Source organism: Sinocyclocheilus grahami, unplaced genomic scaffold (assembly GCF_001515645.1).
Source record: "Sinocyclocheilus grahami isolate Dianchi unplaced genomic scaffold, SAMN03320097.WGS_v1.1 scaffold47.1, whole genome shotgun sequence".
Classification (NCBI taxonomy): Eukaryota; Metazoa; Chordata; class Actinopteri; order Cypriniformes; family Cyprinidae; genus Sinocyclocheilus; species Sinocyclocheilus grahami.
The window spans coordinates 4,915,451-4,937,882 of NW_015505226.1; the positions used below are offsets into that span (position 1 = coordinate 4,915,451).

Genomic DNA, 22,432 nt, shown 5'->3' on the forward strand with positions numbered 1-22,432 from the left:
CATTCTGTCATAAATTCTCTTTAGTAAAAACTTTCTAAAAAAAAAATATATAATAATTTTTGTTTGTGTGTGTATATTGCAACCCAGTCTCTTGCTACTGGGTTGGTATATTGTCAGTTAAAATCACAACTACAATTTTGATTAGTGACAATGTCGCCATCTAATGGGTGCATTTGGAAATGTTGACGTTTTTCAATTTTATTTTTACCTTGTTGCAAAACTTTTAATATTATAATTACAAACACGTTTAGTTCAGACATACCTTATTTGTACCCATTTAGATTTATAAACAATACAATATTTTATAAAGGTACTAGATACACCAGGATTGCAGTGGATTGTTAGATCTGGGGGAAAAATGATAATAATGGGATTAACTACACTAAAGAAAAATTTGAGAAAGTGACTACGCATCTAACAGTACTGTACAATACTAAAGTAAGTATAGTAAAAAAAGAAACCATTCTACTTAATATTTAACTTAAATATTTTTTCACAGTATAGATTGGGTCTTTAAACAAGTATACAGTAGCTGGCTTTTAAATTTTCTGGTAAGGGTCCCACACACAAGGATCATATCTGAGAGTTGGATCATTTTGGGGGTCTGTGGCATTGAAAATCCATGTCACCTGGTAAATAAAGCCAAGATGAACAGAACGTATTTCACTGAGCTGTGCTTTATTTCTTGGTCAGGTTTGTAAGAGCAATGCATTCAAGCAAGTTTGTTGTCTAACCAAAACATCTTAAACCAGCCTAAGATAGCCAGCTGGTCTCTCAGCCTACCAAGTATCTTAACCAACCTCTTGCTACCTTGACCAGGCAAGGAGTCCACTTTAGGCTCCAGGGAAGACTTTTACAATGTTATTGCCATTCAGAACCCTGTTTTCATGGCACTAGCGCGGTTTACACTTTGAAACGCACTTCATTTAAGATTAGAAACTCAATATTTAAAAGCAATGACACGCTTAATGTTACACTTGCTGTTCATCAGTGGTGCCACCTTGTGCATGTTCTCCGTGTCCATGTTAATAACTCCTCCTGCTAGAGAGAGAGAGAGACACGGATCTCAGCACAGGGGGGAGCTGTCCGGAAAAAAAAACACCAACAACACCCCGAATAAGAAAAACTGCCCCGGGTTGGTGTCCTTTTTCGGCGTAGACGGGTGACTTGACTTGTTTTAGACCAGAGATTTGTGTAAATGCTAAGTACAACAGGATAAGGTTTGAGGGACGCGTATTTTTTCTTGGTTAAGTCACCTCGCCAAATGAACTCCGTCAGAGCGAGCAGCAGGAGACCCAGGCGAGTGTCGAGGCCGCGCCCGGTGCAGCCGGAAAGAAACAACGCAGAAAGAGGTGAGACGGGGACCTTTAATTCAATAACACTTCAATGGTGTGCCGTGTCGTGTACGGTACTTTATCTGCATGACCCGACAGTGCCACTCCGAAGCCGCAAGGCCTGAATAAAAGGGTTTGTGTGCAGAGCGTCGAGGCGCATATAAACAGGCCAGGCCGCGCTTTGTTTGGGCTTCACGAGCCAGAACCGTAAACGGCTAGCTTTTAACACACTTAACGTACCACCTTTCCGGGTAGGCTTTAAACTTAGAAACAAGGTGACAAGGTAAATATTGATTTACCTTTGCTATAAGCCACCTCTCATAGGTGGAAGAGAGACGTGAGAAGTGGATTTAGGCATGCAAATCTGCGCTGCGTAGCTGCTAGGATCCAGTGTGGGCTGCCTGCCATTGATACACAACACTGTCCGTTTAGACCAAACACTATCACAGTTACTTATCTGCTTATTGCACCGCATTAGTACCTTGAACAGCTTTGTTCGGTTTTGGTTCGCTTTGAATGCAGTAGCTATGAAGTAAACTATGTTTGCACACTGCTAGGTAGCACGCCAGCTAATGCGAGTAGCTGCGCAGTTGAGCTCACAGCGAACAAACGGGGTTGGATAAATGCTTTGTCGGTATGTGCGTTATGGGACATTTATCACATGAGTGGTTATTGTTGCAGGTTTGTCGATGCTATGCACAAGGCCCTGGGTTCTGCTGGTGGATGTGCATCTGCGATGATCAATCAGAAACCTTTGTTTCCACGTTTAGCTTGGTTATAGACCCCCCCCACCCGGACAGGCTGTCCCTTGATAACGTGTTAAAGCATTGGGTTTTCATACTCTTCCAGCATTTATTGATTCATTTTAGACTAGTAGTGATCGGTGCATTTTGACTACCTTGCTGTTTACATTTGGTGTGATGTGAAACTTTCGCAGTTGTAGGCTATTGCAATGAGAAAATCAGCCTAAGCGATGCATTGACCTAAGATTGTGCAATGTATTCATATTCTCAATGTTCATATCACGTGGTGTAACCTGTACACATAAAAAGTACTCAAACTGACCATGTTTTTTGGACACGCACCATAGTAGTTCTATGGTATTACCATCTGATACCATCACTGCATTTCAATTGGGGTAGTTGGGCTTTTAGAAAGTAGAATAATGTAGTATCTGTGTATTTGCATTAAACATAGCCTATGTAATGTGACGCTCCAGGCTCTTAAATTTGTATTTTAGATGAAATTGAAGAGCATCTTCACACTGCTTTATTTTGGTACCGCTTTCTAGGCAGGCACACAGAAAAAGTGAGTAGAGCCACAGCTGATTTAATAAGCAGGTGTTGTCTTGATATTTTGCCCTGATGTACTTTTGTTGCCTTGCTGTCTTGACGCCTGTAAAGTCTTTGTTACCAATGGATCAGTCAGCTGTGAGTTGCCATAAAGTTCGTGACCGTTCAGAGTCAAGCTTTAGCTGCTATTCTCATCTTTCATTTTTGGATGTTGTCTCCAGGTACCAAATGTGCTGTAGGGAAGGACAGACTGTAACGCTCTCAGGTGATCAGTACACCAGGTATTGACAGGTAGGTAGGGTACTTGCACACACAAACAGAGGTGAACAGGTAGGGAACTTTAAAACATTTGTAGCTGATCGAAGAACAGCATTTGTTGCATCTTACCTGGATCCAAATAAATCTAGCTATGACTTTCTTACATATAATATATAATGATGTTTACAATTACGAAAACGGAGAAGGTTAAGACTTTTAAGAGTTTTACTCCTTAACTATCAAGATATGGAAAAGCAAGCTGTCTTGAAGCATGGAAATTCAGAGTTTTCCACAGATTGTCATGTTCTTACTAAATAATGGGTGGAAGTGTTGTCTGCGCTGCTATGCTTTTGGAGAAGGCCAACAAAAAGTTTTCTTTTTGACTGTTTTTATTGCGAGAATGGTTCTATTTTGTTCCAACAGGCACAGTTTGAAACGTGCACACATGGAAATCAGGAGTTTGCGGTGGAACTTGGGGTCTGAACCTGTGCAGGGCAGATTGAGATATGTTTTGCTGAATGGATTGTTTTTTTTTCTTCCTATGTTCTTTGTAGATGAGGACATCCCTGCAGATATGGTTGCAGAAGAATCTGGTCCAGGAGCTCAAAACAGTCCATACCAACTCCGTAGAAAGTCACTGTTGCCTAAAAGAACCGTGTGCCCCACAAAAAACAGTATGGAGGTAAAGATTTTGCACGTATACTATCACTTTTTAGTTTGCACTTTTAACAGAGATTGTCCTTCTGATGTCTTTGTAATCTAAAATGAGTAGTTTAAATTTAAATGTCTGGTTTATGTGATGCAGGGAGCCTCCACTTCAGCCACAGAAAACTTTGGTCACAGAGCTAAACGTGCAAGAGTGTCAGGAAAATCCCAGGACTTGCCAGGTGAGTGCAGAGTGTGGTCTCAGTCATTCAATTGTTGGTTACATTATTAAAAGGTTTGCTTCTTATCAAAGGGCTATTAATTCAGTGTGCTCTGCAAGCAATTTGCTTTAGATTTCTTCTCCTGTTGTCTTTATTTCAGCTGCCCCTGCAGAGCAGTATCTCCAAGAGAAGCTTCCGGATGAAGTGGTTCTGAAGATCTTCTCCTACCTGCTGGAGCAGGATCTGTGCCAGGCTGCCTGCGTATGCAAGCGATTCAGTGAGCTTGCAAATGACCCCATTCTCTGGTGAGAATTTTAACTCTGAATAGATTGATTTGCAGAAGCACATTAATCTCTTAAATTGTTGGAGTATGGAGGAAAATTTTAAGGGCCATGTCTACAAGGGCTGTGTATCACCAGCAAAGTCACGATATGATACGTATCACGATACAGGACTGCACTGAATTTCACGTCAGCAGAATTTAGTAAAACAGCTGTTTATTAAACACTGTATACTATAGGGCCATTTCTAAATATTGGCAGAGCAGGCAGTTGACCTCTGCATTATGAAGGGCCTCCATAACTGTACCACAGTACAATATAGGTAATGGCATATGTTTCATGTTTACATTGGGCACTCCCCAACAGGTACAATATTCTGATTGTTTGCAGCTTGTTTTTAAGCCCATAAATAACAATGTACGCGTTCTAATATATTTATATTGTAATGTTCTCATTCTAATATATAAAAAAAATAATAATTTACATTGCTGGTAGGTTATCATTGCACGAATTAACACTCTCTCTACGATTATTAAAAAAAAAAATAGAAGAGTTCTAAACTAATGCCCTGTCTTCTGTATCTAACGCTCAGTCACTCACACAGATCACGTTGTGAGCCGCACTCAGACATTCAGGAACAAACTTTTTAGCGGTGCCCTGCAATTTTATCAACTGAATAGCTTAATCACTCAAGAGCTACATTATCTTTCTCAACAAGGAGCAGGTAACATCATTGTTTCTAAAGGAATTAAAGCCACGGCTTCACTGTTAATAGAGAAACGCGGCAAAACGGTGGTAATTCATACATACACAGCCTCTCTCTCTCTCTCATAAATGAACACTTGATGAATTACACTTTTCTGAGAATAGAATATTGAAGTGGAGATCGCTAAACTCCAAGCTTTCAGAAAGCAAGAGCGTTTATCCACAGTGGAGAGAGAGCGCGTGCACATGGTTGCCAGGTTGACAAAGATAAGTAGCACACTTAGCAGAAATTTCCGTATATACATATATTTCCGTATATAGTGGGAAGCTTTGTTTCGGGGATTACATCTCTTTATATCAGGCAACCCCGGTTCCTCTGCGGGCAGATTAAACCTTGTTGTAGCCTATATATCATGCTCTATTAATTATTTTTTAGAAACCTCACACTTTTAAAAATGTTTTAAACGTTGTTCTTGTATTCAAATTAAGCGCGATCCACTGCTGCACACATGCCACAATATCGATACAGGGCCAGCTGTATCGATACTCGTATCGTCAAATCTCTGTGACGATACATCATCGTATAGAACACAGCACTAATGTTTACTACTAATGATTTAATAGATCATAATGTAGGGACAGCCTGGATGTTGTTGCAATTTTTATACGTTATGTTATGATGATCATGACAGGTAGACTGCAATAATATTGCAGCAAAAAAAAAAAGTCGATATCAGGAGCGTAAGAGTGTAATGCTTCTCTTTGGAGGAGTGTAACACCTGACATTGCTAGCATGCACAATCTTGACAAAATTCTCTTGGGGCTTTTAGATATCAATCTTGTTAGCAACTTTCACTAAAAAACAGCATACTGTTCAATTTTATTTATTTTTTTGAACATGTTTTTAAGTATTTTATGCTCAACAAGGCTGCATTTATTTGGTCAAAATACATTAATAACAGTAAAATTGTTATTATATTATTGCAATTTAGAATAACTCTATTTATAAATTCTGAATATATTTTAAAATATATTTAATTCCTGTGATGGCAAAGCTGAATTTTCAGCAGTCATTACTCCACAGTCTTCAGTGTCACATGATCCTTAAGAAATCATTCTGATATGCTGATTATGGTAAAAATATTGAAATTTGCACAAAAGTACTTATTCAGCACCAGAAATGGGGGATTGGCTGAGATGTTACCGATTCCATAAACTTATATTGTTGGTGATTTTGTCGTCTGCTTGTGTGATTCACAGGAAGAGACTATACATGGAGGTGTTTGAGTACACACGACCAATGATGCATCCAGAGCCGGGGAAGTTCTACCAGATCAACCCAGAAGAGTATGAGCAACCAAACCCGTGGAAAGAGAGCTTTCAGCAATTGGTATAAGAGCTGCATTTCTGTAGTCCTTTATAAGTCAGTTTATGGATAATAGTCTTCTCACATCAGAATAGAATCATAGATGATTTTTCCATAGATGATTTTTCATCTATGTGTGGCCTTTTGTTATTTGTCAGAGTAATAGTGCTGTTCACTGTTCGAAAGGTCATGAATTTTACACACATTTCCACTTCATGTTTATTTGTCCGTCTTGCTTGAATCAATCAAAAATGGTTAATACAGGTGCTAAAATGTGAGTAAGCGTTCATTAAGCCTTTGCTTTTCTTTTTCTTTTTCCACAGTATAAAGGAGCGCATGTAAAGCCTGGTTTTGCAGAACACTTTTATAGTAATCCAGCCAGATACAAAGGCAGAGAGAATATGTTGGTATGGATCTTTGGCTTCAGCAGTTTCATTTCTGTAAAGAAGAGTCAATAATTGCACTGAGGAATTTTCAGCTTCATTGTAATTGCAGTGTTTTTTTCTGGTTTGCAGTATTATGACACCATTGAGGATGCATTGGGAGGGGTGCAGGAGGCCCATTTTGATGGCCTGATATTTGTGCATTCTGGCATTTACACAGATGAATGGATCTACATTGAATCCCCCATTACAATGATTGGCGCAGGTGAACCAGATGACCCTGTTTTTGTTACCTGTGTCCCGTAAATCTTAACTTTTAACCTCACACCCTTAGATAAAAGCCATTTACACCCTTGTTTTCTTTCCTTTCAGCCTCAGGGAAGGTTGCTGACAAGGTTGTCATTGAAAACACTAGAGATTCAACATTTGTGTTTATGGAGGGATCTGAAGATGCATTTGTGGGCTACATGACCATCAGGGTGAGTCTAACCAGCTTTTTTCTTTTAGTGCATTATCTTATTAAACATGTAGAATTTGTGAATCATTGCATGATGTCTTTTAGATAATACTACTTGCTCTTTTCTAAATAATCCATGATGCTTTTTATTAGAGGTTGCAGCAAATCACGTTTTTGAGTGTGTGTAATATTGCTGTTTTACCCACAGTTCAACCCCGATGATAAGTCAGCACAGCACCATAATGCTCACCACTGTTTGGAGATCACAGTTAACTGCAGCCCCAACATCGACCACTGCATTATCCGCAGTACCTGCACAGGTATTTTTCATTCTATTTAGACAGCCATCTGCTTGCCTAGCATAATGCACTACAGTTTGGGCCTGGTGTGTGTTTTTTAAATGTTTTTGGAAGATGTTTCTTATGCTCACAAATATTGCATTTTTTTTAATCAAAAGCACAGTAAATTGAATTGTCGAGCAATTATTACTTCGGTCTTCAGTGTTACCTTGATCCTTCAGAAATCAATATGCTGATATGGTATAATCAGAAAACAGTGCTGCTTAATATTTTTTTGTGTGGACCATGATATTTTTTCCCCCCAGGATAATTTAATAAATAGAAAATTCAAAATGTATTGACATTGCATTCAGAGTATACTTAGTAGTATGTGTGGGAATTGAGCCCATGACCTTGGTGTTATTAACGCCATATTTTATTAGTAGTATACAGTAATTATTGTGTGGTTTTGATATGGGTGTCTCTCTCTATCTTTCTGTGCAGTGGGATCAGCGGTGTGTGTAAGTGGTCAAGGTGCCGGACCTACCATCAAACACTGCAACATCAGCGATTGTGAAAATGTTGGACTCTATATCACTGATCATGCACAGGTAGGAACCTTCATTGTCTATTGGCGCTTTTCCACTGCGTGGTACGACTCGGCTCAGCACGGCACGGTTCGGCTCGGCACGGTTTGCGTTTCCACTACAGTTCAGTACCGATTTAGAGTGGGCGGGATTATTCACATGTCGTTATAGTTGCGCCGCCTCTACTACCACGACTCCTAAAAAAAAAAAAAAATTTTCATTCCGCGTCGCCCCATCAAGCTCTCGCTGGATCCACTCCTCTGCTATCAACGAGAGGAACGTCTGTTCTTCTGCGACAGACAACAAAACTTTTTGGTTGTTAAAAAAAAGGTGCGCTCGTTCAAAACAGTTGCGTTTGATCCTTTGCTGGCTGTGCTGATTTAAATCTCCCCCCCCACAACGCGACCGGTACCGAGCCGTACCATGCAGTGGAAAAGCGCCATATTTTGTGCATTGAAGGAACTGTTCAAAATGGAAATCGTCATTGTATTGAAATTGGAACTGTATTTACTTGTCCTCATGTTGTTTCAAGATATTATGCTGCTGGGTTTTCTTCATGCAAATGTTTTCCATACAATAGGATCATACTGACCCTTCAGTCAAGCACTAAACAGGAAAAACACATCAAAAGCTCCTTAAAAGTGATTCATATGACTTTTTTGCATTATATTTCAAGTCTCCTGAACCCATATGATACGTGCTTGGACTATTCCATTAATCCATATTTAATAGTAGTTAAAATACAAGACTTGTTTATTTTGTCTACATGTTTTTTCTAAAACTACAAGTTTTAGAATTTTTTTATCACGTTAGTAAAAAAATCTTGTGTGATATAACTTGTGTTTGTTTGCTGGTTTTTACTGTATTTGTTATACTTATATTTTTTTAATAGTTTTTGCCATGAAAATAGCCTTTGATGCTGACATGGCATTAAATAAATATATATTATACTATACTACATGTTCTGGTCAAATCATGTAAAAATTATGCATTTTGAATCTGCTTTATCTCAGTGTTGACTGATTTTTAGTCATAAATTGTAGATTATACAGTTGCAGTACACACACACACACACACACACACACACACATATATATATATATATGATGCTTTTTCAAGATACAAAATCTTCCTAAAATATTTATCTGTAAGCTGTTGTTTTACAGGGTATTTATGAAGATAACGAAATCTCAAACAATGCACTTGCGGGTATCTGGGTAAAAAACCATGGCAATCCTATCATCAGACGTAATCATATCCACCATGGCAGAGATGTAGGAGTGTTTACCTTTGACCATGGCATGGTAATTACACCTAACATTTGTTCAGTCAGAGACTTTATCTGTTCTGGGCACTAGCCGGTGAGTTGATTTCTGTCTCCCTCTGCAGGGCTACTTTGAGAGCTGTAATATCCATAGGAACAGGATTGCAGGATTTGAGGTGAAAGCATACGCGAACCCAACTGTAGTACGCTGTGAGATCCACCACGGCCAAACGGGGGGCATCTACGTACATGAGAAAGGTCGAGGCCAGTTCATAGAAAACAAAATCTATGCTAATAACTTTGCTGGTGTGTGGATCACCTCGAATAGTGACCCGACTATAAGGTCAGTCTCTATTGTCCTCACTGTCTATGTAAATTAAGTTAGCAGTGTCATATTAGTATAAATCAATATTGCTATTTTTAAACTTGAACATAATTATTCACTCTTCTGTATTTTGGATATTGATTAGCTTGTGCGCAGCTCACTAAAGACTCGGCACACTGTAAATTGATTGTTCCATCTTGTTGATTATCTATAAAATCAACCGTCTGCTCTTAATCTAGGGGAAATGCCATCTTCAATGGAAACCAAGGAGGCGTTTACATATTTGGTGATGGGAGGGGCCTCATTGAGGGAAATGATATTTATGGAAATGCCCTGGCTGGCATTCAGATCAGAACGAACAGCTGTCCTATAGTAAGGCACAACAAGATCCATGACGGGCAGCATGGAGGAATCTATGTGGTGAGCATGAACATGAACTGACTGTAATGGATTACAGGCTGCTGACAGAACAAAGAATGTACACACAATATTCATTGATCATAGAGTAACTCTCCGTGTTCTGTCTGTTTCTGTTTGTAGCATGAAAAGGGCCAGGGTGTAATAGAGGAAAATGAGGTGTACAGCAACACTCTGGCCGGAGTGTGGGTGACCACAGGAAGCACGCCAGTACTCAGGAGGAACAGGATACACAGCGGAAAACAGGTTTGGAACTTCGAAATTTAGTTCGATATGATCTAGCATTCATTCTTCCCTCCTAATGTTGTTATTTCTCTGAAAAAGGTTGGAGTGTATTTTTACGACAATGGACATGGAGTACTGGAAGATAATGATATCTACAATCACATGTACTCTGGAGTCCAGATCAGGTAGGATGTGATTGAATTTCTGAAGTATCGGGTACAGATTGGTTTTCGAGAGTCTTTATAGTAAAACAGTGTACTGCGTTTTTATAATGGATAAATTTTTTGCATGCGTTGTACAGGATTGATGTTTTTTTCCCTATGTTTTTAAAACAAAGAACTGGAAGCAATCCAAAAATCAGAAGAAACAAAATTTGGGGTGGACAGAATGGAGGTATCCTTGTTTACAATTCTGGTAAGTTCTTTATTCACTTTCTCTCTGTTGTCTCTATTTGCCTTTTCAGTCCTTATGAAGCTTGTTAATGAGTACATTTTGTTGTTGTTTTGTTTTAGCCATACAACAGTTACAGATCTCAGCTGTCATATTGGTCTGCCCAGTTGTGAGAGGTTTCTGTTTGCTGTGTTTGTGTTTAACATCATGTGGTGGTCTGTTCTTAGGGCTGGGTTTCATCGAGGACAATGAGATCTTTGATAATGCCATGGCGGGGGTGTGGATTAAGACAGACAGCAACCCCACACTGCGCAGGAATAAAATCCATGATGGACGGGATGGGGGTATTTGCATATTCAACGGTGGGAGGGGTAAGAATGGATTGGAAAATTTCTCACTGCTTTTAGGCGCAGTGCAGGAAATGCTACGCCAGCTGAGTGACTTAAAGTAGAAAAATAAAGTCAGAACAGATTCCTAGACATGGATCAAGGGTTGTCTTGAGCTAAATCACACAATTAGTGATTAATCCCCCAATGAAAACCCTTGTGGTTCAAAACTAAGCTTAATCTGAGTCAAAAAGCTGCCCAGTTAAAATAATGGATGTACCATGTTTAATCATTATGATAAAACTAATAGCAGTGTCTTCATATGCATGTTCAGGGTTGTTGGAAGAGAACGATATCTTCAGGAACGCACAGGCTGGTGTTCTCATCAGCACAAACAGCCACCCGGTGCTGCGGAAGAACCGGATATTTGATGGCTTTGCTGCAGGTCAGTAGGTTTAAATCAGAAGTGCATACATGCTGCCACTGTGGTGGTCTCAAAGGAATAGTTCAGCCAAAAATAAAAATTTGCTGAATATTAACTCGCGTTCAGGCCATCCAAAATTTCCATGAGTTTGTTTCTTAAATGGAACGGATTCAGATAAATTTAGCGTTACATCATTTGCTCATCAGCACAATAATCCACATGACTCAAGTCAGTTAATGTCTTGTGAAGTGAAAAGCTGTGTGTTTGTAAGAAACAAATTCATCTTTAATATGTTTTAACTTTAAACTGTTGCTTTTATCCAAAATACCAGTCCATGATCCATAATAATGCTTCCTCCAGTGTCACATTCACTGCAGAGGATCCATTGGTGAGAAAGTAATGTAATGTTATAGGGGTCCTATTATGCTCTTTTACAAAGTCTTGATTTTGTTTTGGAGGTGTACTAGAACAGGTTCTCATACTAGGTTGTTCGAAAAACACATTATTTTTCACATATTTTACATTATTACAACACCTCTCTCCCCAGTCTGGCATGAACGGCTCGAATAGTTCCTGTATCAAATGAAGGCCCGCCTTCTGAAATACGAAATGTGCTGTGATTGGTTAGCTGGGCCAGTGTGTGTTGTGATTGGCAGCACTCGGCGCCTGGTCGGGAAATGTCATCCCCTTACCATAGCCACCTGCGAGCTTCAGTGTAAATATTGCGTCAAAATCAAATCAATTTGAGTGCGATTTAAACCCAGATGATTGTAACCACTCTTAAGTTCGTCTCCGCCTTGGGAAAGCTAGTTTGTCTCTGACATAGTGATAACACTCGTTGCCGCCTTTAGTGCAGCTCAACCAGGTCTCGTCCCATTCGTCGATATTTGGCGATATCACAAATCCAGGAAAATATGCTTTGTAGTCCAAACGAGTTGTTCTCTTAAATAAAATATCTCCTTTTGAAGTGGACTTTGAGCTTTGTAACTTTGCAGATCTTTTTTATACTCAAACAGCAACATTGCAGACTAACTAAAGTTGAAAAAGTGAAAAAGCATAATAGGACCCCTTTAAATTTTCAAAATCTGTTCCAATGAAGAAACAAAGTCCTCTACATCTTGGATGGCCTGAGTGTGAGTAGATTTTCAGGAATTTGCCATAGATAAATAGATGCCTTAGATAAAATATTCCTGTACTATGTAATGGTTCTTTTGTCGTCTTAATGGTAAATTGTAAAATAATAAAAATGTATGTGACATCATGACTCTCTTTGGTGCCATATTTCTATTCAATCTTCGAAATAACACTCTCTCTCACCCCCACTTTAGGCATTGAAATCACAAACCATGCCACAGCGACTCTGGAAGGCAATCAAATATTCAACAACAGATTTGGAGGCTTATTTCTAGCCTCCGGTGTCAACGTTACAATGAAAGGTAAACGTTATCATTGAAACCCATAGCCGACTATCTTTCTCACTTCACCTCAATAATATATATGCTAATATAACTGTTTTTCATAATTTTGTAGATAACAAAATTATGAACAATCAGGATGCCATAGAAAAGGCGGTGAGCAGAGGTCAGTGCCTGTACAAGATTTCCAGTTACACCAGCTACCCCATGCACGATTTCTACAGGTAATCAGAAGGCAGGCAACTTGAAGCCGTCTGCGTTGAAAACCAACAGATCTGGTAGTAGTATTTCACCTTTTTCCATTCTCTTGTATTAGGTGTCACACCTGTAACACAACAGACCGGAATGCAATTTGTGTGAATTGTATTAAGAAGTGCCACCAAGGGCATGATGTGGAGTTTATACGGCATGATAGGTCAGTGCCAAACCTTCTTGTATACAGTGCAATATGTATACAATCCTGTTCAAAGTTTGGGGTTGGTAAGATGTTTTTAAAAGAAGTCTCTTAGGCTCACCAAGGCTGCATTTATTTAATCAGAAATACAATAAAAATATTATTACAATTTAGAGGAACTGTTTTCTTAAAATAATATTTTATAATGTAGTGTACTGTAGGGATGCACGATATTGGATTTTGCCGATATCTGATATGCCAATATTTTTTAGAACCAATTTGGCCGATACCGATATATTTCCTTTTGTTTGGAAACATCAAGTCTCTCCTGTGCAGAAATTATAAGCAAAACATTTTTAATTTTGGTTGGTTTTTAACAAAAACATATTTGTTAGAATTAAATAAACAATAATGAAGGTTTTTTTGACAGTACATTGAAGCTTTGAGAATAACTATAAATAAACTATATATCAATCGCTGCATTTCCCCCCCCCCAGAAAGATGCAGTTAACCCAAACATTTTATTTTAAGATTTATCATTTGTAGATGGTCTAAAGCAAAAGAGTTGTAAAAAATCAGAAAATCTTTTAGAGCTTATGATTTCTTTAAAAAAAAGCTTGATTTGTTAAAAAAAAAAAATTATTACACTTTAATGAATAAATCAGTATGTATAAAATTATTTAATTTACTAGTGTCATGTTTGTGATTTTTTTTATTTTTTATTTTTCCATGTAAGCTATAGATTCTGACCTTTAAATCAAAACATACTCATTTTTTTATGACATCAGTTACTGCTTTATTTAATCAGAAGCACAGTCTAAATGTTATTTGTGTAGGCTATTTTACTTTTAATTTAATTAGAAGTAGGCCAACAGCGCCCCCTACAGATTAAAACTCCTTACCGAATGGTCATTAGGACCCGGGGAGGCTGCTTCTGTTGCCACTGCACGTGCTATTACTATTACTTGTTTACTCTATCATACACCAAACCATACTTTCTCAGTTTAAATGCAGCGATCCATAACAGTGAATCTAATCGCCATTCAGGCAAAACTTTGCTTCAAGAATGAGCCACACTGCTGACGTGATCTAATCACTAGCACACCCTGAGCACATGTGAGTTAATGTATTCCTCTTATTGGCAAGACTTATCAGCATAATTTTTAATATCGGGCCGATGCCAATATTTACATTTAAAGCCATTATCGGCCGATTCCGATAATATCGTGCATCCCTAGTGTATGGCAAAGCTGAATTTTCAGCAACCTATTACCTCAGTCATCAGTGCCACATTGAAATCATTCTAATATGCTGATATGGTGCATAAGAAATAGTTAATTATGACTTCTCATAATTCAGACTTTGTTTCTTGCAATTCTGAATTTACATCTCACAATTCTGAGTTTACATCTCGCTACAGAATTAAAAATAAAAAGGTAGTTGCTCTTTATCTTGCGTTTCTGACTTTTTTCCTCAGAATTGTGAGAAAACGAGACAAAATTGTGAGAAGTCAAAGGTGGGTTTATTTTATTTTATTTAATTTTTTTTAAAGGAAACCATTTTTTTTATAGCAGAAACAAGCTTCCATAGAAAATGGTTGTGCTTAATATTTTAGCGAAACTGATGCATTTTCAAGAAAAACCTATAATTCACAAGAATAGCTGTAGTTACAGGTGAATTGCAGATTTTTTTAGATTTAGTGGATGCATATATTAATCTGCTATAATCCCTTTTATAATCTGTCCTATCCAGGTTTTTTTGTGACTGTGGCGCGGGTACGTTGTCCAATCCTTGCACATTGGCTGGAGAGCCGACCCATGACACGGACACTCTGTATGACTCTGCACCTCCCATAGAATCCAATACATTACAGCACAACTGAGATCAAGCTCAACCTCCATCACAGCACCCTGGCCTTTATCGTACCTGCCTACAAATCCAGAGCGCCTGCCATTTCTGGACCAGAGAGACCTGGTGTGCAAGGTGTGTGTGGATAACTAAAACTGTCAGACTTTGAATTAATCATTTTAAGAGAAACTATCTTTGGAAAGGTGAAATACAGAACTCCAAAGCCGTCTAAAGCTGCCTCAGTGTTGGGTGCAGACTCTCTTGTATATTGCTAACTGAGAAGATGTTTTGATGCAAGGAGTTCTCTTCAGTTTCGGTTGGGGGCGTGATGGATGATTTGGAAGAGTGAAATATTGTGAAGCAATATGTTGACTCAGGATTCTGGAGGTGGGTGCCACAGTGGTGTTGAGTTTGGGAGGGGAGTAGACTTTGTTTGGTCCTTCCAATCGCAAAGCCCCACGCTGTGCGCCCTGCCCTGTGCAACTTCAGCGCTATGTGGAGATTCAAGATGAGTTCTGCTGCAGTTTTTGTACAGATCTGACCGTGACCCGAGCCACTAGGAACTACAGATTGCGGTTTTCTCGGATTAGAGGCAGAGCCATACCATTATGGCTTCCCTGGCGACTGTTTTTTTTTTTACAGCAGATGTGCTGAAATATATGTATGATATAAAAATTAACCAAACAAAACAAAAAAAAACAATGTGATTAGCACTTGCTTTTTTCTTTTTTAAAAAAAATGTTAATATGTGTTTCTGATCTACAAATATGATTTTAATGCTTTCTCATGTAGTTTTGTATTTTTGGGCAAAAAAATCTTACTGTATTTGAATGTCTCTTATTTTATTATATATTATTATTATTATTGTTATTAATATTTTTGTTAGCACACATTAGGCTTGCTGTAATCATACTCATGTCTCAGCATATAAGTTCTTTCTGTGAAAGAGGAATAACAAAGAAAAGATCAGAAAACTAACACTAAATTGTCCTCCAGCATTGTTTTTTTCTTTTTAATGAGGTGATTTCTTTTAAGTTTACTTCTTTTATGTGAGCGATTGATGTGTGGAACTTATGGTTGTGCAGGTTCCGGTATGTTTGCATCACATTTGTTGCTGCCATAATTAGAAAAAGGGTTATTTTTGCCTATTGTATTTATCTTTCTCATTCTCAAGTTCCCTTTCTAAATATTTGGAGCTTTAATCTCCAAGCGGTTAGAAGTGTTAACCAAGGGCCCAAGAATTCTGAAACATGTTTGACCGTTAATCTTACACCGAATGTAAAGAAATGGTTTCTATTAAAAATAATCCCAGAGCATTTTCATTCAGATAATTTTTTGTCCATGCGATCAAAGCATCATGAAAATGTATCCTGACTTTAGAAGCATTTTTATTGCATTCTTTTGGGCCCATGGCCTGACTTGTGCCTGTTTTGAGTACGATAGTGATTTTGAAAAGCGTTTCTGGAGTTGGTTTATATAGGAGGCCTCTGGCCTCTTTCAAGCTGAGACAAGTATCTCTACAGCCCCATTGTCTTTTTGCCCCTCAAACTCCATTTATGTGTAATGTGGTGACTGTGGCTTCTCATGCAGCCTGAATTTTATGCATGTGTACCATAACATCTAGACTTAATATATTGTGAAGTCTTCAATAACCATTATGTAGATGCTAGTATGAATTTAAAAAGGGTTTAATTTCCTAGAAAAGAACAGAAACTGGTCATTTTTAAGAAAATAAACTTTATTAGAGCAACACTGGTTGTGCTTGATTTTGTTGATTCAATATGTTTGATGTAGTTTGCCGTTTTAATAACTTGCTTTATAGGTTGCACTACTTATCCATGAAAACCCCCAACATCTGTCACTACGGTTGAACAGGATAGTATACTGCCTTCTAGAGCTTGTTAAACATGACTTGATTACAGTTATTATAAGAAAACCACCCTGATTGCAGGTGTCTCCTTCCTGTAATAACCTAATAGAGATACTCGACTTGTGCAAATAACGCAAGCAAGGTCTTCAAAGCGGCGCCTTGTGCTGTAAGATACTTTTACAGCAGTGTGCTTTATCTAGTCTGATAAGAATAAGTCGTTATTGACTGAATTCATAAACCCTTCACTTTCAACAATTCCTGGGTAAAAATGCACCATCTATAGGCAAACAACCTAAATAAGCCTCTCAGAGTCAGAAATCTGCTAAACCGTATTGATTTTCACATATTTTGTGGTATGTTGACAGTATTTGTATTTTCATACTTTTTTCTGCAAGTTTTTGTTTTATAGATAATTCATCATCCATTACTCTTCAAAAGGACAATCTATGTTCAAAGGATGTCTGTGGCCTAAATCTATTAGATTTGTTTTTAAATTATAGGCTTCAGTGAAACAAACTCTCTTGCTTTGAGATCGTACTCATCAAAAAAACTATTACATGCAAGGATACTGTTATAAGAGAGTACTAGTGTAGCTCATATTCCACACTTCAGTTTGGGTCACTGAAATCTAAAGGTTTGTGTTAACAAACTGCTTTCTGTCTAATACTATCCAATTCTGCAAGTTTTTGTTTTATAGATAATTCATCATCCATTACTCTTCAAAAGGACAATCTATGTTCAAAGGATGTCTGTGGCCTAAATCTATTAGATTTGTTTTTAAATTATAGGCTTCAGTGAAAAACTCTCTTGCTTTGAGATCGTACTCATCAAAAAAACTATTACATGCAAGGATACTGTTATAAGAGAGTACTAGTGTAGCTCATATTCCACACTTCAGTTTGGGTCACTGAAATCTAAAGGTTTGTGTTAACAAACTGCTTTCTGTCTAATACTATCCATGCACATAAAAAAGTTGATTAAATTATTCAGAGAAACTAAAAACTTAAGTGAAAAGCATTTCAAACACATGACTGTTAGGTAGTTCAGACATTTAAGGCCAAATTAAGTGGGAGTGTGTAGTGTTTACACATACTAACAGCCTTGAACTGCTTATCTAGGGAAATGAGTGGACTGTATATTAAACTGGATGACCTATTTTAAGACAGGCTACTTGTTTAAAACAAGTAGATTGCACCTAAAATATAAATGAAATGACCTACATCTACATCTTAAAAACAATATGATATGATAGAAATCGGATACAAATAAATTCCAAATTTTAGCAATCTGGGATCAAAGCCATAACCTCAGCTACAGATACTTGGTACATATCAGATTGGGGTTTTCAATGGATCAACTTTTAGAGTCTGTTTGGTTACTTTTACAGAATGTTTGGTTACGTCCTTATCTGAGATTAACATGTGGCAAAAAAGTAACAGCACATTCACTGCATTGGATGCATTACAGGACAAAAAGCATTCCTTAAAAGCCTTACTTTTCAAAAACAGAGTTGTAATTATAATGTGGAAAAACATGGCACACAACTTTGGGGTGAAAAAGTGACACATTTGCACATGCAAACACAATAAAGGAGAATAGTTTACCCAAAAATGTTTTACCTGCCCTCAGGCCATCCAAGATGTTGATGAGTTTGTTTCTTCATCGGAACAGATTTGGAGAAATTTGATTCTTTGTAATCCGCATGACTCCTGTCCATCAGTTAATGTCTTGAGAAGCAAAATTCTGTGTTTGTAATAAATCCATCAGTGAGGCATTTTTTCTTATTCAGTTCTATCAATAATGTTGCTTTCTCCCGTGAAAAAGTAATCTCCTCTGAATCAGGAGAGAAATATGCACAGATCAAGCACATCTTAAAAGCGAAAACAGTTCTAAACAAATTGGTGGATTCTAATATGAGAAGACAACAGGCAATTGACCTTTTCACTGGAGAAAGCGTTATTGATTATGGACTGGTATTTTGGCCTGAAGCAATGGTTTAAAGTTAAAAGGTCTTGATGGATTTGCTTCTTACAAACATGCAGCTTCACAAAGCATTAATTGATGGACTGGAGACATGCGGATTATTGTGATGTCTTTATCAGCTGTTTGGACTCTCATTCTGACGGCACCCATTCACTGCAGAGCATCCATTGGTGACTAGGTGATGTAATGCTACATTTCTCCAAATCTGTTCTGATGAAGCAACAAACTCATCTACATCTTGAGGGTGAGTACATTTTCAGCAAATTGTTCATTTTTGGGTAAACTATTCCTTTAATATTTGATCATTTCATTTGAAAATTCATGATTTTCATGTTTGCAATGAATAGCCCAGTGGCTTCTATAAAAGTGCTTGACAATGTTAAAATAATAAATAAATGAATAAATAGTTAAATAACAAATTCCTTAAACTAAATGGTATTGGCCATATTTTATAGCAAAATGAACATTCAATTTTGCACAATTCTTCACTTGTGAGATTCATGTTGTCTGTGTGAGACCCTCTCAACTTTGTCCTCACTGTCCTCTGCTGAAGACGCTGACAGACCCTCCTCTGTGCCGTAAATCAATCTTGTGATTGGAAAGCTACATGTATGGAGGTTGCAGTTGAATACAGTTAATACACATTTACTTCTTTCTAATTGTTTAATTAGATAATGCAGGCCTGCATTTAAGGCTTAAGTTACAATTAGATTCAAGGATAATTACTTATTTGCTGCAGCAAAACTGCTAGATGTGATTTTACCAAAATGTAGCCAGCTTTTATTTGGTATTAAAAACGGTTTGCCTGTCAGAACCATTACAAACATTAGAAATAACTAGTAAAACATCACAAACGTATTTTGATGTTATTAACTGATTATTATGAATGGCTGTATTTAGAACGAAAGGGTTCAATATTTCAGCATGAAAGGGTTAAATAATTAATAGATGGAACAAGAAAATATTCAAAAGTACAATAATACACTTATGGTCATACTCCTGCCTTTCCAGTCAGTTTACAATCTCATTGGAGCACAATACTTATATAAGTTGGTAAGTTTTAAGTACCTCTACTTCCCATCGCGAAAGAGCCTGTGATTGGACGACGAGCCTCCAGGACTCCCCCGCTACTGACGCAGCAGCACCTGACCTCGTTTCCAGCTGCTTGGTGGTCATTCAGACGCCGTGTAAGTTAGTAAAGGTAAAGCCATTCAAATATGAAGCAAATTCTCAATGGGAATACGACGTCAGAATATCTAAATCTACACCGACTGTTTTAGGCTCTCCTTTAAGCGTTTGAAATAACACCGAATTTTTTTTGTCACGAACCTCTCACGAGCGAATGAATAACATGGTGCAACGCGGAGCGCATGCTGAACGCAATTGCTTAGGTTTGCTAAAAAAAAAAAAGTGCTACCGCGATGCGGCAGTTGTCAGGGGGATATCGGCGAGGAGAGGCTGTGATTGGCTGAAGTGTCCCTGTTGCCTTGGCGACGGTAGGGGGGGTACGGAAGCGTTGCCGTGCGGCGTGATCTCCGCGCTGCGTGGATGGAGGAAGCAGCTGCTGATCTTTTGACACAGCGCGAGCGAAAGGCTACCGCATGAAAGCACTGGAGCTTTTGTCGTCGGACGCGACAGTAGAATGCACGAATGTAAGTGAAAGCTTTTCGGTGTTATTTATAATACTGTTAATTTGAAGGGAACTCTTTTATGTCAGCGCGCTTTTAATCAGATGACAAGTATAAAACGTGTCTCGTGAAAAAAAATCTAGCCAATAACAAGCCACTGACCTGCCTAATTTAACGTAGGTGTTTACGTTTTTTAAACGAATATTTTTTTTAATTCATATTTCGTATTGAAATATACACCCGTCTGTTTTATTTCCAGAATAAATCTATTAATATTTTAGACCATGTGATCTTGCTAGCTAACTTAGTTGAGTAAAATGCATGCGTTCGCCGTCGAGCTGACACGATACATAACCAACCACATTCCAGTCGTAGTACACTTTTCCTGAAGGAATGCTAAAAAACAAACAGACATATATCCAAGGACTTTTTCTTCGCTGTTTTATATCGCTAGCTGTGCCGAAGCTTTGCTTTAAAGCCACGCATTAGCTTGACGCTAACTGAAGATCCTCGTTCTAAAGACTGGCCAGCATTCTTCTGACATTATCTGCGGAAGTTTCAGAACGCACGACAGATATGCAGTCATAAAATGTATTCTAAATAAAAATACAATTCAAACGTCATTTGTGGCGAAAGTGCTTTTAAAATCGGAACACCCAAATAAAAACAACATTCGAATAGAACGTTAGTCGAACGCGCGATAGTCGCCTATAACAACAGAGTAATGCTAAAGGTTACAGTTGAAGGTTACAAATATATATTCAGTTTGTGGCGAGTAATGAGAATCTAGGGCAACTATGTAACACGAGATGGGAGGGTGGGGGCTGTTATTTTCTCTTGTTTTGTTTTGCCCATTACTTGTGCTTGTACATAAGCATTCGTTGAGATCGAAAGCAATGGACTGGTAGTTTTGCTCGTGACTTGTTGATGAAATGGGATGTTCTGACGCGGACGTGCACTCATTATTTCCGGCGGTAGATAACGTCTGAGTGGCATTGACACGTGGTCCGAGTGAACGCATAGCTGTACTTAGGGAAGAGCTGGGGACGGGTAACACAACTCTGAGCAGCGTGTCACATGAGCACATTATTTAGTTCTGCTGTCTACTTTTGCACTTTAGACTGTAGACTCATTCAGGTCATGTTGCGTAGGCAGTGAAAAGGGTATCTGTGTTGTTAACAGGGTTGTCATGTATTCGCTTTTATTTGCAGTATGACCACATTAGCTCCGTCCACAGCGTACAGAATTCAGATGCATAGCAAGCTACATCTGAAAGGGCACAACTGCCTGCAGAGACTTCATTAGTACCGAATCCTGCGCTAATGTAGTGAGTGGCAATAGTGTCTGTGCAGTGCTGTTTTCTCTGGAGGGCTTTTGTAGGACACAGCAAATGATCCCTTGCTTATTGCTTCTCTCCTGGCATTAAACGGGAAATTAATTAGTCTCATTATGACTCTCACTATGATAGATAAGATCTGGCTCTTGGCTGTATGCAGTTGCTGTCCCACAAAAGCTGAAGAGGTGAGAAATGCAGCCAAGTTCAACCTTGCAAATAAAATAAATAAAGTATGTATGTGTATATGTATATACACATATACATATGTATACACACATACATATATATATATATATATATATATATATATATTTATATACATACACACACACATATACATACATACACGCACACACACACATATATATGATATATTTATTTTTATATATATATATATATATCAGTCATTCTTGAGACGTGGGACAAAACAGGTTCAATGGTAACTGCTATTAGCTATAAAAAATATTTTCAATTTTAAATGTCATGAGGGATTAATAATAGAATGTATTTAACACAATTATCACCTTCAGTTTAATTTTCTCATTATTATACCAAATCTGTGTTTCTTAATGTCCTCTCACTACATCTAAAACGGTGTGTCCACAGAGAAGGGTTCAATCATTCATATGCAATAAAATGGATAAAAATGATGAAAAGTTTTTTTAATGACACATGCATGTTTCATAAGATTTTAAAGTTGTGTACCCACTTTTTGTCAACACCCTCAGACATTCAATAAAATGTAATAAAATCAGGGAATATCAGGGGCAGCTGTCACTC

General features: G+C 38.0%; 2 protein-coding genes across 6 annotated transcripts in view; both read left to right on the forward strand.

Moving 5' to 3' along the window:
* The window catches only part of LOC107582786 (F-box only protein 11-like), a 16,394-nt gene extending 871 nt beyond the window's left edge, over positions 1-15,523 (forward strand). The window contains exons 1-24 of one of the 4 annotated variants that reach the window (XM_016268797.1): positions 1,280-1,352; positions 2,848-2,917; positions 3,439-3,566; positions 3,690-3,771; positions 3,911-4,055; positions 5,997-6,126; positions 6,426-6,509; positions 6,618-6,750; positions 6,858-6,964; positions 7,151-7,262; positions 7,725-7,831; positions 8,974-9,111; positions 9,197-9,414; positions 9,636-9,816; positions 9,937-10,059; positions 10,138-10,223; positions 10,376-10,452; positions 10,656-10,799; positions 11,089-11,199; positions 12,507-12,614; positions 12,709-12,817; positions 12,910-13,008; positions 14,465-14,503; positions 14,740-15,523. In XM_016268797.1, the coding sequence (XP_016124283.1) occupies positions 3,459-3,566; positions 3,690-3,771; positions 3,911-4,055; positions 5,997-6,126; positions 6,426-6,509; positions 6,618-6,750; positions 6,858-6,964; positions 7,151-7,262; positions 7,725-7,831; positions 8,974-9,111; positions 9,197-9,414; positions 9,636-9,816; positions 9,937-10,059; positions 10,138-10,223; positions 10,376-10,452; positions 10,656-10,799; positions 11,089-11,199; positions 12,507-12,614; positions 12,709-12,817; positions 12,910-13,008; positions 14,465-14,503; positions 14,740-14,869 (2,571 nt within the window). In that variant the 5' untranslated portion in view covers positions 1,280-1,352; positions 2,848-2,917; positions 3,439-3,458 and the 3' untranslated portion in view covers positions 14,870-15,523. Of the gene's footprint in view, positions 1-1,068; positions 1,353-2,847; positions 2,918-3,438; positions 3,567-3,689; positions 3,772-3,910; positions 4,056-5,996; positions 6,127-6,425; positions 6,510-6,617; positions 6,751-6,857; positions 6,965-7,150; positions 7,263-7,724; positions 7,832-8,973; positions 9,112-9,196; positions 9,415-9,635; positions 9,817-9,936; positions 10,060-10,137; positions 10,224-10,375; positions 10,453-10,655; positions 10,800-11,088; positions 11,200-12,506; positions 12,615-12,708; positions 12,818-12,909; positions 13,009-14,464; positions 14,504-14,739 lie in introns of those variants that run through there. The other 3 variants (XM_016268794.1, XM_016268795.1, XM_016268796.1) reach the window with 3 other exon arrangements.
* Positions 15,524-20,268: 4,745 nt separating this feature from the next.
* Positions 20,269-22,432, forward strand: part of LOC107582787 (forkhead box protein N2-like) — a 22,360-nt gene continuing 20,196 nt past the window's right edge. The window contains exons 1-2 of one of the 2 annotated variants that reach the window (XM_016268800.1): positions 20,269-20,340; positions 21,785-21,837. Coding sequence is in view for 1 of the 2 variants with exons in the window: in XM_016268799.1 (XP_016124285.1) it covers positions 20,331-20,340 (10 nt within the window). In the remaining variant the exon portion in view is untranslated. The remainder of the gene's footprint in view (positions 20,341-21,784; positions 21,838-22,432) is intronic. The other variant, XM_016268799.1, reaches the window with a different exon arrangement.